This window comes from Taudactylus pleione, unplaced genomic scaffold (assembly GCF_031769625.1).
Source record: "Taudactylus pleione unplaced genomic scaffold, aTauple2 ptg001012l, whole genome shotgun sequence".
NCBI lineage: Eukaryota > Metazoa > Chordata > Amphibia > Anura > Myobatrachidae > Taudactylus > Taudactylus pleione.
This window is the reverse complement of record NW_028285413.1, coordinates 376,012-390,508: the sequence shown is the minus strand read 5'-3', so window position 1 is coordinate 390,508 and position 14,497 is coordinate 376,012. Positions and strand designations below refer to the sequence as shown.

The following is a 14,497-nucleotide window of genomic DNA, read 5'->3' as shown; positions in this document are numbered from 1 at the left end:
TTTCGTACTGATGCGTACTCTTTCAACAGAATTCCGGTACTATCGGTGTGGAGATCGCATCATGCATTCTCAACTTATGGACCGCAAAGACTATAAGCAACAAAATGTATATTTTATGAACAACTGTTAGGATGACTGTTAGGGGGCGGGTGGGCAGAGACCCCCAGTTGTTGGAGGCTGGGTTGAGTCTATTTGAACCAGCCTGTTAAACGCTCTGTAACAGATGCTTCCCTCATGGGAACCAATGGCATAAGCAAAAAACTTCTCTATTGTCCTGTCTATTCTGGGGGGGGGTATAAACATGTGTGCTCAAACACTGGGTCTTTAGTCTTCTTGCTGAATGCTGACTGAGGGATTTCTTGCTGATGCCTAACATCTGGTACCGGAAGCGCTGCGTATGTATACTGTACTTGGGTCTGTATAATTCCATTGCGCCTAAATTGTGTCTGGATTAATTGCGTGTAACTGACTGTACTTTTACCTGAATAACACTTGTGCTTTGGAACCACAGATTCCAGGTCTAAGTCTTTATTTACTGTACGACTGCGTATGCAAATTAGCGTCATCCTTAGAAGTTATAGGCAGGATATTAGAAAGTATAAGCAGGATATTAGAAGGTATAAGCAGGATATTAGAAGGTATAGGCAGGATATTAGAAGGTATAGGAAGGTGTGTATAGAGGTTCTGATCCAGTATCATCAATGTGTTTTATTTAAATTGATGATAAAGAAAATTCCATTTTCAGACAATTTTTGTGCTGAAGTTTTATCCTTCATTAGCCGGACCCTCACAATGTGATTGGTCGGTGATGATAACGCTACAATCCGTTAGTAATGTTGAGAAACATTTTAGCAATCTCCGGCCAGCACCGCGCCCAGGCCAAGAGTGTTACCTTGCAGCATGTGCAGTTCCGGGAACAAGCTTTGTACCCCCTCTGGGACTCCTCCCACAAACACCGGCGAATTCACGTTTATTTCTAGCGTTGCCGCCTCAGACTCAACGACTCTTTCTTCCAAGTTATTGAGCCGCACAGAAAGCACAGATCCTTCGTGTGTTAGGCGCACGTTGTTCCACCGCCCATCGCAATACGAGAGTCCGGCCCAAAGACTGACTTGTGTCTGCGAGGACTTATTTTTACATTTTAAGGTAAGAATTCCATCGTTTAATCGAGCCTGTAATGAAAAAGATACTGTATATAAATATCTGAAATCTAATTAGTAACTGAATATGAAGTAACAACAAGGGGTATTATCATGAAATACCACAATTCATTCATTGTGATGTTTGGGACACAGGATTGCACTGGTAATGTTCCATTACGTCACCATGGAGTTCCTGCTGTGTGTATAATATAATATAATATATATGTAATGTGTTTCTTATCCCCTTATCAGGAATCCTGGCTAACGCCCTCTTTTAGGCAATGCCCATCTTCCCAACTCCAGTACAGCAAAGTCCCAATCGCTCTCCTTCCAGCTCAGGCAAACGCCTGCAGCAGACATAGGAAGGAGAGTCTATGATTGGTGAGAGATTCCCTTACATATAACCTTACATAGAAACTGTGAGACCAGCAACATGGTCAAGTATGGATAACTGAGGTAGGCAGCAGAGATTACTGAGGTAGCCAGAAGGGATTACTGAGGTGGATAGTAGGGATTACAAAAATTATCAACAGGGATTACTGAGGTAGGCAGCACTGAGGTAGGCAGCAGGGATTACTGAGCTAGGCAGCAGAAATTACCAAGGTAGGCAGCAGGGATTACCGAGGTAGGCAGCAGGGATTACTGAGCTAGGCAGCAGAAATTACTGAGGTAGGCAGCAGGGATTACTGAGGTAGGCAGCAGGGATTACTGAGCTAGGCAGCAGAAATTACCAAGGGAGGCAGCAGGGATTACTGAGGTAGGCAGCAGGGATTACTGAGGTAGGCAGCGGAGATTACTGAGGGAGGCAGCGGAGATTACTGAGGGAGGCAGCAGAGATTACTGAGGTAGGCAGCAGGGATTACTGAAGTAGGCAGCAGGGATTACTGAGGTTTACATGGAGCTAGGACACTAATGAGATCACAGACAGGCAAAGTCTGAAAAAGGAAAGCAGCAGGTATTATTCAAGTAGGCAGCAAGGATTACTGAGGGAGTCAGCAGGGATTACTGTAGGCAGCAGAGACTGGAGAAATGCAGTAACGGATACAGGGGCCTATTCATCAACACTAAAATAACGTTGTTAAGGACATTTTCCTTAAATAATGTTATTTTGGTATTCATGTAGCCACTTAGCACAGGAGATATCACAGATATCTCCTTGCTAATTTCCCCTGCGTTAACTTCCACACTCCCCATACATTAGTACATTAGTACAATAGTATGGGTACATTAGTACATTAGTATATTAGTACATTAGTACATTAGTATGGGGGTATTAGTACATTAGTACATTAGTATGGGGATGTGGAAATTGTGGTATTCATCAAATTCCGAAAATTATCAATTTTCGGAATTTGATGCAGTTACTATTCTCCACTGTGAGGTGGTGAATAGCAGAATCCACTTACCTGTATCCGCGTGTGCAGGTCCCCCGACGAGTCCCTCCGGCGCTCTGCTCCGTCCTCAGGCTCCGGAGGCTGGTCTGTCATGTGTGCTCCCCAGCAGAGCACAAGAAAGTTTAGACAAAAAAAAATAAGTTTTTTTTTTCTAATCTGTCATGTGGTCTGCTGGGAAACCACATGACAGCGCAGCAGGACGGAGCCGGAGGCTGTGCGCGGACAGGTAAGTCGGGGGGAGGGAGGTGAGCGGAGGGGGTGTGGGATGGGGGTCGGGGGGGTACACAAACTTACCACATCTGTAGGCAGTGCTGCGCATGTGCTGGTATTACAGATGTAACAGCGCATGCGCAGCACTGTTTCCAGATGCGATAAGGTAGTGTAGGCAGGAAAAGTATCTATTTCCCGAAAAGCTGTCATCGCAAAAATGACAGGTACCGGAATAGATACTTATGGAGAGGGGGAATGATGAATTCCACCTATAATTAGCTAGAACTCCATGAGAGTTCTAAAGCTAATTATCTCCAGAGAATTTTTAGGTTTAATGAATAGGCCCCACAAACCATTAAGACACAACATTTTATGATGTTGAAAAGGCCGCTGACATTTGCCCCAGTAACTGTTTTAAAGTAATTTTTCAACAAACACGTCCTTTAAAATATAATGGGGCCCATCTTCAATCAATATTTGTGGCATATCCTCCGAAAAAATAACCATTTTAGGTGGATACTCGCAAATATTAAGAATCCCCCAAATGTACCATGGAGGGGTCACAGCAGATATCTCCATACCTGCCGCAGTCCCTCAATTTCTGACAGCAGCCGCAGACCCCCATTTGGGAAGATGTCAGATTTACCAGGATTCGGAAAATGAAGCATTCTGGTATTTGGTCCTGAAGATGGCGTTATCCGCTGTAACCGCTGAACTAAACTTCACAAAATGTACATACATAATAGGATGTTAAACCTGTACCAGTAACGCACCAAAAACTGATTTATATAAAGACTTAGGGCCACATGTAATAGGGTGAGAGTTTAGAAAATGTGAGAGGTTAACAGTAATCTCTAATACTATTACATTGGCCAAGTTTCATCTTCAAAATGGGAAAATATCTGGATGAGAGTTTAAATCATGAGAGTTTCCATATTCTCAGGCTCTATTACATTGGCCGAGCTTAGAGGTTACTGATAATCTCTCACATTTTCTAAACTCTCACCCTATAACATTTGGCCCTGTGCAGTGGCGTGAAGTCCGGCAGACCCTCCCCTGTCATACACCTAAGATTTGATATAAAATAATTTGAATAATACAAAGAAGACATTTATATCTTACAAACATCTTCTTTGTTTATTGTAATCATTTTTATAGTTACCACTCACCAGCTTTGTGGAGCTCCCTGGGACTGTATTGAAACGAGAGATGAGGCAGCAACAGCTCAGCCTCGCTTCTATATAGTCAGACACTGTTTGCAGAGCTGGGGGTGGGGCCATACCACAGGCAGTAAGCTGCACAGAAAGAGAACTAATAGAGGCATGCCTCTGAGCATGGGGGTGTGCCTTGAGCACTGATGGACACCTTGGATGTGTCAAGTGACCAGGAAGTGCAATGTAATATTTAGATATCGGTAGCAGCAGCAGCAAGAGAAGACACAGTGATGCAGGTAGGAGAATGGACACTGAGGAGTTACAGTGAGGAGGGGGTGAGACAGACTCCCAGCACTCAGACCCATCTCCATGTGTGCCACCCCAGCTATTGACCTCACTGCACGTTACTGGCCCAGTGTATGTATACATATACTTTACATTAAACACCGGGACATTTAACATATTTCGTTCATTGCGGACTTTCAAAAGTCTGCTAATGTTGCAGCTGCCATCTTGTGCACTGAGACGCCTGTCATATGCTGCTCACACACAAAACCAGAATGTGGCTCTCACCGTGCTGTAACCGGGATCTTGGTTACTTTGCAGCTCACCCCGTCCATGTACAACCCTGCTAGGTAAACGGGAGGGATTCCCGGGTGACTGGACCTGGGTGGAGTCAGTTCATGTGCAGTAACCCAGGATTTTCCAGCCAGCGTATAAGGTGTATACATACTGTACCTGTCACTCACTTTGCGCATAAATCCCTCTGTGACCACCATCGCTAATCTATCGCCGCGCCTGTATAGTGCGGCTTTATCGCATGCGCTGTGACAAAAAGAAATAGCTCCACTGCATTATACAACATAACATTGCGTCCATCTGTGAATCAGTTCCTAGGTCCGCCATGTACGCTGGTCCTGATTCAGAGATGGTCGCAAATGCAATCGCAGCTGTGATCCCGTGCGCAGCGGCTGTGCGAAAAAATGCAGCCACCAGGACATGTACTGAGACACCCACCTGCGGCGTCTCAGATCCGCCGCGTGTATACAAAGACGTTGCCATCGGTTACACATGGGTCGATCATTGAACTTCTCAGTAACGCTTTGGATACCTCATGGTTACTCAGACTGGCTGTCAGAACTAAAGGTGCCGGAGCCTTTGCAGCTGCAGGTGGGATCAAAGTCACAGGCTCCGAAACAGTCGCCACAGGCCTGCGTATACAACCGCCATCGCAGGACCATAGCGGCACATGTGTGACTTATAAGCCTGTGCAGTTAAAAACAATCGCCATTGCGACCGTCCCTGACTCTCGCCCTCTGTCCTTATAACTTGACAGGAGATTCGTCTGTAATTGAAGAGTAAATGACGTTTATCAGAGGTGCAGGGCAATGTGGGGTTAGCACTATGCCCTGTATTTTATACACACTGGCAGCGTTTAATGTCGGGGGTTAGTGGTGAGTGAAGATAAACGTTACAGTTAAGTCTGATTAGATTTGTCAGTTTTTGGATGCATCCTTTAATGAGAGTAACAATTTGCTAATGCCAACATTTCGCACGCGATGATGTCATTGCAGTATCAGGAAAGGGGCAGTGGTGTTATTACTGTACATACTATGATGTAATCTAATCCATTCGTGTTGTACATAAATAGGAGGAGTCCTCTCAGTTGGTCAGTTCTAAACATGAACGATATGACAAAGTCTGGTCCATCGGGTAATACGGTGCGAGGGAGCTCAAGGAAGCCTGTAATAAAACAGACATTAGTACATTATACCGCTAAACAGTATAGAGAAAAGCAGGACACAATGTACAGACAGAGGGCCTGATTCAGACCCGGACGCTATTTGCGGCCGCTCGTTGGCTAAAAGTGACCGGCTATTTAAATCATGTGCTCGCACTGCATCGCGTAAAGCCGCCCACTAAGTAATAGCGAGCGGCCGCACTATGCGCTCGCACCTGTATAAAGACGCCGCTTTGCCACTCGCAACACACGTCATCTCCGGCAGTTGTAGGATTAATCGGGAACATGGAGAGCCATCGGAGCTGCTCGCAGCGCTTGTGGTAGCCTTTTCCCACCACAACATTGCGAGCAGTTCACGCTAAAATACAACCCAGTCACGTGTGTAATGACGCTACTTTGCTAATTATGCACACCCATTAAACGCCGTTCTGGCGGTCAGGCACGCCTGCGTTTGCACATCCACACCCCCGTTTACAAGCACCTTCCCCTGTTACCACCCACAAACGGCGCTATCTGTCACTCAAAGTAGCGGCCAGACTGCGGGCTACGGGCGAGCACTTTCCCATTGCAATGACTGGTTCGCGCACGCGCATTGCGACTCATACGCAGATTGTGAAAAATCGCTCAATGCGAGCGAGCGCAGCATAGCGTCCGGGTCTAAATGAGACCCAGAGTGTATTATAGTATCTCTGATGTTACCAAAGCTCAGGAAATGCGCTCCCCCTCCTGCGGTCTCAGGGCACCCCTCCCATGTCTCATGGACATTGCTGCTTTCTTCTGCTGTATCCCAGTCCAGCATCCACCACTCTCCAGGACGATGGTCACTGCGCTGTAAGGACAGGTCTCCCAGGCAGCCAACAAAAGTCACCGGAACGATATTTCTGTCTCCTGAGCAAGTAATAAGAAAATAAAGTCACGGTTTTTATAGAATCCACAAATGGTGACATCCGGCAGTGTATTGTGACGCTTATAATAACGGTAATAATGGTGGAGATTCAGGCTCAGCGCATGGATATTACGTTTATACCTATAGTGTCATTGTATGTTACACTACATAATCTAGGATGGCTGGATCAATGGGAAATGACATACAGTATGAGATAGATAAATAAACTATGTAGACAAAAGTGATTGGATAACCCCGCATTTCAGTTTGTCATGGGTGCACTAGCTGTAATGCATGGTCACATTACCTCTGAGACGTATAGAGATGGTCTTGATAACTTTGTGCTCCATACATTGTGGCAGTTCTACGGAAACAACAAATGTATTTATCAGGATGACAATGCCACCTGTCATGTTACCAGGGTGACGCTGGACTGGTATACAGAGAATCCGGTAACCCGCATGGACTGGGCAGCTCCGAGTCCAGATTTTACCCCCACTGAGAACCTCTGGGACGAAATGGAGTGACGGGTGCGTTCTAGGCCGACTCGCCCTTCCTCAGTGTCACAGTTGGTCGCTGTACGTCAGGCAGAATGGTAGAACATAGCGCCTGCTGCTGTCCAGGAACTTGTGGCCAGTTTGCCAAGAAGGGGGATGTGGGACCTCATTCAGAGTCGGTCGAAGCGGCCACACGGTCGTACGCCACCGATGTTCACTATACTGCGCATGCGTAAAGTTCGCAATGCGTGTGCGCAAACTAGCCGCTACGATCAGAAATTTCTCTCTCCTTGAACACAGCCAGGTCGGTAGTTTGAGTGACAGATTGAGGCGTTTGTGTGTGGTAAAAGGGGAAGGTGCTTGAAAACGGGGGAGTGGAGATCCGAACGCAGGCGTGCCTCATTATGCGAACAGCGTTTTATGGGAGTGCATACGGTTTATGGGAGTGCATAATTAACAAAGTAGCGTCATGGCACATGTGACATGGGAGGTTTTTACACTGACATGATCGTAGAGCTTAAGAGAGGGTATGGTCAACTTTAAGCTCTACGACCAGTTCCGATGGTTCCCGATGGTCTCGATTAATCCTTATATGCCCGGAGATGACGTGCAATGCGTACGAGAAGGGGGCATATTTTTTTTAATTCCGGCCGCTTCCTCCCCTTGGTCGGCCAGCTACCGATCCGAACTTAGGGAAGCAACTTGCGATGGAATCATTTGCATATCCGGCCCCTTTTCCCGTACGACCGTACAGCCACTTCGACCGACTGTGAATGAGGTCCGTAGTCCTGAACCCGATGGTCTAAATGCCGACCGCCGGCTTCCAGACTGCTTTATCCCGACTAGGGACAAATGTCAGGCGTCTAAATGTAGATGCCTGTAATTTGCCCGACGTCGGGAGACCGGCGCCCGGCATCCCGAACGAGCGGATGCCGGGCGCCGCAGCGGACAGCCACGGTGGGGGGGAGGGTTAGGTTTAGGGCTCCCAGGGGGGACTTAGGGTTAGACACCCCCCTGGGAGGTTAGGGTTAGGCTAGGGGGAGGGAGGGTTAGGGTTAGGCACCCCCGGGGGGAGGTTAGGGTTAGGCACCCCCCTGGGGGACTTAGGTTTAGGCAGCGGGGAAGGGGGGTTAGGGTTAGGCACAGGGGGGGAGGTTAGGGTTAGGCACCCCTAAGGAGGGTTACGGGGATTAGGTTAGGTTAGTAAATACTTACCTTTAGGACGATCAGGATTTCCTCCGTAGTCGGGCAGCCGCTGTCGGGAATTGAACCGTCGGCCATGCGCCTGGCGGTAATACATATCACACCCCAAGAAGGGTGTCTGCAGTAATCACTGCACGTGGTGACCTACACAGTACTGACGTCACTATAACATCTCTCTGCACGTGGTGACCTACACAGTACTGACGTAACTATAACATCTCACTGCACGTGGTGACCTACACAGTACTGACATCACTATAACATCTCACTGCACGTGGTGACCTACACAGTACTGACATCACTATAACATCTCACTGCACGTGGTGACCTACACAGTACTGACATCACTATAACATCTCACTGCACGTGGTGACCTACACAGTACTGACCTCACTATAACATCTCACTGCACGTGGTGACCTACACAGTACTGACGTCACTATGACATCTCACTGCACGTGGTGACCTACACAGTACTGACGTCACTATGACATCTCACTGCACGTGGTGACCTACACAGTACTGATGTCACTATAACATCTCACTGCACGTGGTGACCTACACAGTACTGACGTCACTATAACATCTCACTGCACGTGGTGACCTACACAGTACTGACGTCACTAACATCTCAGTGATCTATTTACTGTCAGTGTCCAATCACTGGTGTCTACATAGTGTAGATATGAGATAGAGAGATATGAGATACACAGAAATACATAAAGATAGATGGTGGACAGATATGGATGGATGGATGGATGGATTTTATACATATTGTACAGTGTTTGCAATTACCAGATACTTTATTTTTGATAGAAGAGTTTTTAGGAAGCCCCCCAACAAACATGGCAGCGTTTTCACCAATAACTATATGACCATTGGCTGAAGCTGAACCTGGAGAAAGAGGTAATTATATATCAATTGTGGGCAGGAAAGGGTTACACATGGGTAGGAGCCTCATCCGGTCTTGTGCTGCTCTCTTTCCACATATCTCCTAAGCCGGTGGCTGACACATCAGTTAGGGTTGGCTCAGATTAACCATACAGTATCTTAAATTGGATTGACAAATTTCCCCATATCCCTATAACTTGTATACTAGTATCAGCAGCAGGGAACTAACTTTGTTCTGATCACTGTACCTCTCTACATGACAAGAGCCGGATCGGCATGTGGCTGTGATTGGGTCTGTGTTCTTAAAAATTACAAAACCCTTCAAAAAATCTGTCTGGCTCTCACTATTAACAAAAATGATGCCAGCACTAAGATTTCACTCAAGAGCTGACATTCTTCAGAAGCCTTCAGTTCCTCACCGACTTATTTCAATACGCAACCACAGAAACAGAAGAACAATACTCGGGTTCTCTGCCGCCTGGAGAAAGAAGATTTGAAGTACATTAGTAAGTACTAAACTATTCTTCTAAAACAATTTCAACATCTTTCACTATTTTTTTTAGACCTTTTTTTCTTTGTTGCCTTCAAAAATGATCCTACTTGGGATTGTGGGAAGAGTAGTAAGAAAACCAGCACTCAACCTGTACCCAGCAAGTGGGCCGATGGCAGGGTCAATGTCCCTGTTGGGAGACAGGAGAAGAAGAATGGAGGCACATTGGTGGCAGCGATAATGCTAGGAGGAGAGCAAGAGGGCAGCGCCCCTGAGGACTTACTAAGAGGAGGAGTGTAACCAGGAGGGTGAACTGGGATAGAGAAAAGGCTGGTGGTCAGAGGGTCTGAGAAATGATAAGGGCTGATATGCTTTTTATGAAGAAGTGAGTCTTAATGGCTCATTTGAAGGTGTATGAGTCCAGAGAATTGGGACAGCACAAGAGATATATTGGATACAGGAGTGAGAGCAGGTTATAAGAGTGGAGCAGAGGCATCGGTCAGTGTAGGGAGGGTAGGAGAGAGTGGAGTAATTGAGGGCTCTATGTGTGAGGATGAGGAGTTTGAACTTGTACGCTGAGGTGGACGGAGAGCCAGTGAGGCAGTGGGCAAGGGGGTGATAGTGGTAGATGAGATCAGCTGCCATAATAAACAAAGGTTGCAGTGGGCAAAGAGGAGTGAGTGGTCCATAGTATCAGAGGCAGCAGACAGGTAAAGGAGGATGAGTACAGAGAAATGACCCTTGGATTTAGCAGCAGAATGACCATTAGTGACCTTAGTAAGGTCAGTTTCTCTGAAGTGGAGGCAGGGCCGTAACTGGGGGTTTCCAAGCTTTGCTGTCACACAGGGTTCAAGGACTGGGGGCGCCATTGTTGCTGTCCCATGGCACATACATGTGGCTTGCCTGGAATGGCATCCTGCAGTCAGTAGTGCTATGATACTGCAGTATCCATGGGATGCTCCAGATAGACAGGTTGCAGAGCTGCCCAGAGTGTCGTTCCCAGAGCCAGCAGCCCCACCTGGACTGGCACAGGGTGCACTGCCACCCAATTACCGTGCTGAGTGGAGGGAAACCAGATTGAAGATGATGTAGGAAAGAGTGGGAGGTGAGGATAAGGGTGAGGTGGTGATGAACAACCTGCTCAATGATCTTAGAAGCAAAGGGGAGGACAGAGATAGCCTGGTAGCATGAGAGGGTCTGTGTGTAGTGAGGGTTTTTGGAGGATGGTTGAGGTCAGGGCAAGTTTGAAAGAGGTTATGGTACTGCATGAGAGGGACATGATGAACAGGTGTGTGAGATGGAATAATGCATTAAGAGAGAGTAGGGAGGAGGTTACAGTACTGGATGAGAGGGACATGATGAACAGGTGTGTGAGATGGAATCATGCATTAAGAGAGAGTATGGAGGAGGTTACGGTAATGGATGAGAGGGACATGATGAACAGGTGTGTGAGATGGAATCATGCATTAAGAGAGAGTATGGAGGAGGTTACGGTACTGGATGAGAGGGACATGATGAACAGGTGTGTGAGATGGAATCATGCATTAAGAGAGAGAGTATGGAGGAGGTTACGGTACTGGATGAGAGGGACATGATGAACAGGTGTGTGAGATGGAATCATGCATTAATAGAGAGAGTATGGAGGAGGTTACAGTACTGGATGAGAGGGACATGATGAACAGGTGTGTGAGATGGAATCATGCATTAATAGAGAGAGTATGGAGGAGGTTACAGTACTGGATGAGAAGGACATGATGAACAGGTGTGTGAGATGGAATCATGCATTAAGAGAGAGAGTATGGAGGAGGTTACAGTGCTGGATGAGAGGGACAGGATGAACAGGTGTGTGAGATGGAATCATGCATTAAGAGAGAGAGTATGGAGGAGGTTATGGTACTGGATGAGAGGGACAGGATGAACAGGTGTGTGAGATGGAATCATGCATTGAGAGAGAGTATGGAGGAGGTTACAGTACTGGATGAGAGGGACAGGATGAACAGGTGTGTGAGATGGAATCATGCATTAAGAGAGTATGGAGGAGGTTATGGTACTGGATGAGAGGGACATGATGAACAGGTGTGTGAGATGGAATCATGCATTGAGAGAGAGTATGGAGGAGGTTACGGTACTGGATGAGAGGGACAGGATGAACAGGTGTGTGAGATGGAATCATGCATTAAGAGAGAGAGTATGGAGAAGGTTACAGTACTGGATGAGAGGGACATGATGAACAGGTGTGTGAGATGGAATCATGCAGTAAGAGAGAGTATGGAGAAGGTTACAGTACTGGATGAGAGGGACATGATGAACAGGTGTGTGAGATGGAATCATGCATTAAGAGAGAGAGTATGGAGGAGGTTACGGTACTGGATGAGAGGGACATGATGAACAGGTGTGTGAGATGGAATCATGCATTAATAGAGAGAGTATGGAGGAGGTTACAGTACTGGATGAGAGGGACATGATGAACAGGTGTGTGAGATGGAATCATGCATTAATAGAGAGAGTATGGAGGAGGTTACAGTACTGGATGAGAAGGACATGATGAACAGGTGTGTGAGATGGAATCATGCATTAAGAGAGAGAGTATGGAGGAGGTTACAGTGCTGGATGAGAGGGACAGGATGAACAGGTGTGTGAGATGGAATCATGCATTAAGAGAGAGAGTATGGAGGAGGTTATGGTACTGGATGAGAGGGACAGGATGAACAGGTGTGTGAGATGGAATCATGCATTGAGAGAGAGTATGGAGGAGGTTACAGTACTGGATGAGAGGGACAGGATGAACAGGTGTGTGAGATGGAATCATGCATTGAGAGAGTATGGAGGAGGTTATGGTACTGGATGAGAGGGACATGATGAAAAGGTGTGTGAGATGGAATCATGCATTGAGAGAGAGTATGGAGGAGGTTACGGTACTGGATGAGAGGGACAGGATGAACAGGTGTGTGAGATGGAATCATGCATTAAGAGAGAGAGTATGGAGAAGGTTACAGTACTGGATGAGAGGGACATGATGAACAGGTGTGTGAGATGGAATCATGCAGTAAGAGAGAGTATGGAGAAGGTTACAGTACTGGATGAGAGGGACATGATGAACAGGTGTGTGAGATGGAATCATGCATTAAGAGAGAGTATGGAGGAGGTTACGGTACTGGATGAGAGGGACAGGATGAACAGGTGTGTGAGATGGAATCATGCATTAAGAGAGAGTATGGAGGAGGTTACGGTACTGGATGAGAGGGACAGGATGAACAGGTGTGTGAGATGGAATCATGCAGTAACAGAGAAAGTATGGAGAAGGTTACAGTACTGGATGAGAGGGACAGGATGAACAGGTGTATGAGATGGAATCATGCATTAAGAGAGAGAGCATGGAGGAGGAAAGAGAAGAATAGGTGAAGGGTGCACACGAGGGAAGAAGAGGATGGGAAGGGTGTGAGCTGTAAGAGAGGTTGGATAGATAGTTGTATAAAGGGGTAATGCAGGATGAGTCTGAATCACTCTGGTCCCTCCTACTGTACATCTTCAAATTCATTACTGTCAGCACTCTCTCCCACCACCAGTGACAACTGCCTCACCTCCGCTCGTACCACCTCTCTCTTCCTCCTTTCCAGGCAGGATTCCAACTCACACACTCAGCATTGTAAGCTGAGCGTTACTTAACCAATATTAGGGAGCGACTGATACGCCCCCCCGTGGTCATTGTAAGCTGAGCTGTGAAGACTCACAACCCCCTATAATACTGCATTGTATGAGCGTGTCCGCAGAGACGGATGCCCAAAGTGCTCCCACAGAGGTAGGACATACTATGACCCTTCAAAGGAAATGTGCTCCACAGCTTTTTCTTACACCTTACATGGCCGCTGGTTTGTAGCACCTTCCCGCCCAACATGATAATATAACATAGTGTTAGTAAGAACACAACATATAAAGCATAAGAAATAGATAGGGGAGGGAGGGACAAACACAGAAAGGAAGTTGCTGGGCGTACACCAGCCTTATAAAGCCCACATATAGCCACTCCCAATATATCACACATGGTCAGAAACCAACCAACCAAACAAACTTCCCAAACTACTCTACCTAGCAACAGTTGACCAAAATTCTAGCCAATTACAAAAAACGAAGGACTCTTATATAGTCTTATGCTTATTCAGCTTGCGTCTCATCTAAATGACAGCAAGTTTTTCCTGTGCACCAGTTCTCTAAATCCCCAACTATATTGAAAGTGGTAAATTTACCTGAATATTTTCCATCCACAGTTATAGTTCCCATGCCACGTTGTCTTGTAATGATGATCTGGTGCCAGTTATTATCATTGTAACGCCTTCCGCCATCATTCGTGGGAGTTACAGACGTTGCCGTATCCTTATAAAGGAAAGAAAATGAGATGTAACACACACACACACACACAATATATATGCATGTGTGTGTATGTGTACTGTATGTGATATGCATGAGACATGACTTAATGGAAAATCTCCCCTAATTAATATCCTAATCGGTTGTAAAGGTCTGTGCTGCTTATACATTACATACTCCTTTCCATGATGGAATGCATAGATGACAGAAGGACTGACTCCCCCCATAGGCGTGCGCACATTGCGTGTCCAGGCTTTCAGGATCCCGATTTGCCCTCCCCTCCACTCCACATTCCAATTATCTCCAACCCTGGAGGAGCTGGGGACGGATCAGCGCAGGGACTGTACGTATACTATATAAAATATACTGATCAGTGCTATTGAATATAATATGAATTGGGGGCATTACTGTGTGTCACAATATGATACATGATCTGCACATGATTGACATGCTGCGGACACTAACTGAGGAGGGGCTGATGACATGAGAACTGTGCAAGACAGGCTCCCGGCACAGACAGAGTA

General features: G+C 46.5%; 1 protein-coding gene across 1 annotated transcript in view; it reads right to left on the bottom strand.

Moving 5' to 3' along the window:
• Positions 1-14,497, bottom strand: part of LOC148454303 (usherin-like) — a gene marked incomplete at both ends in the record, with an annotated part of 948,215 nt that overhangs the window by 604,448 nt on the left and 329,270 nt on the right. Inside the window, 5 exons of the mRNA XM_088461074.1 lie at positions 893-1,172; positions 5,513-5,643; positions 6,341-6,529; positions 9,023-9,121; positions 13,853-13,979. Coding sequence (XP_088317200.1) covers positions 893-1,172; positions 5,513-5,643; positions 6,341-6,529; positions 9,023-9,121; positions 13,853-13,979 — 826 coding nt within the window. The remainder of the gene's footprint in view (positions 1-892; positions 1,173-5,512; positions 5,644-6,340; positions 6,530-9,022; positions 9,122-13,852; positions 13,980-14,497) is intronic.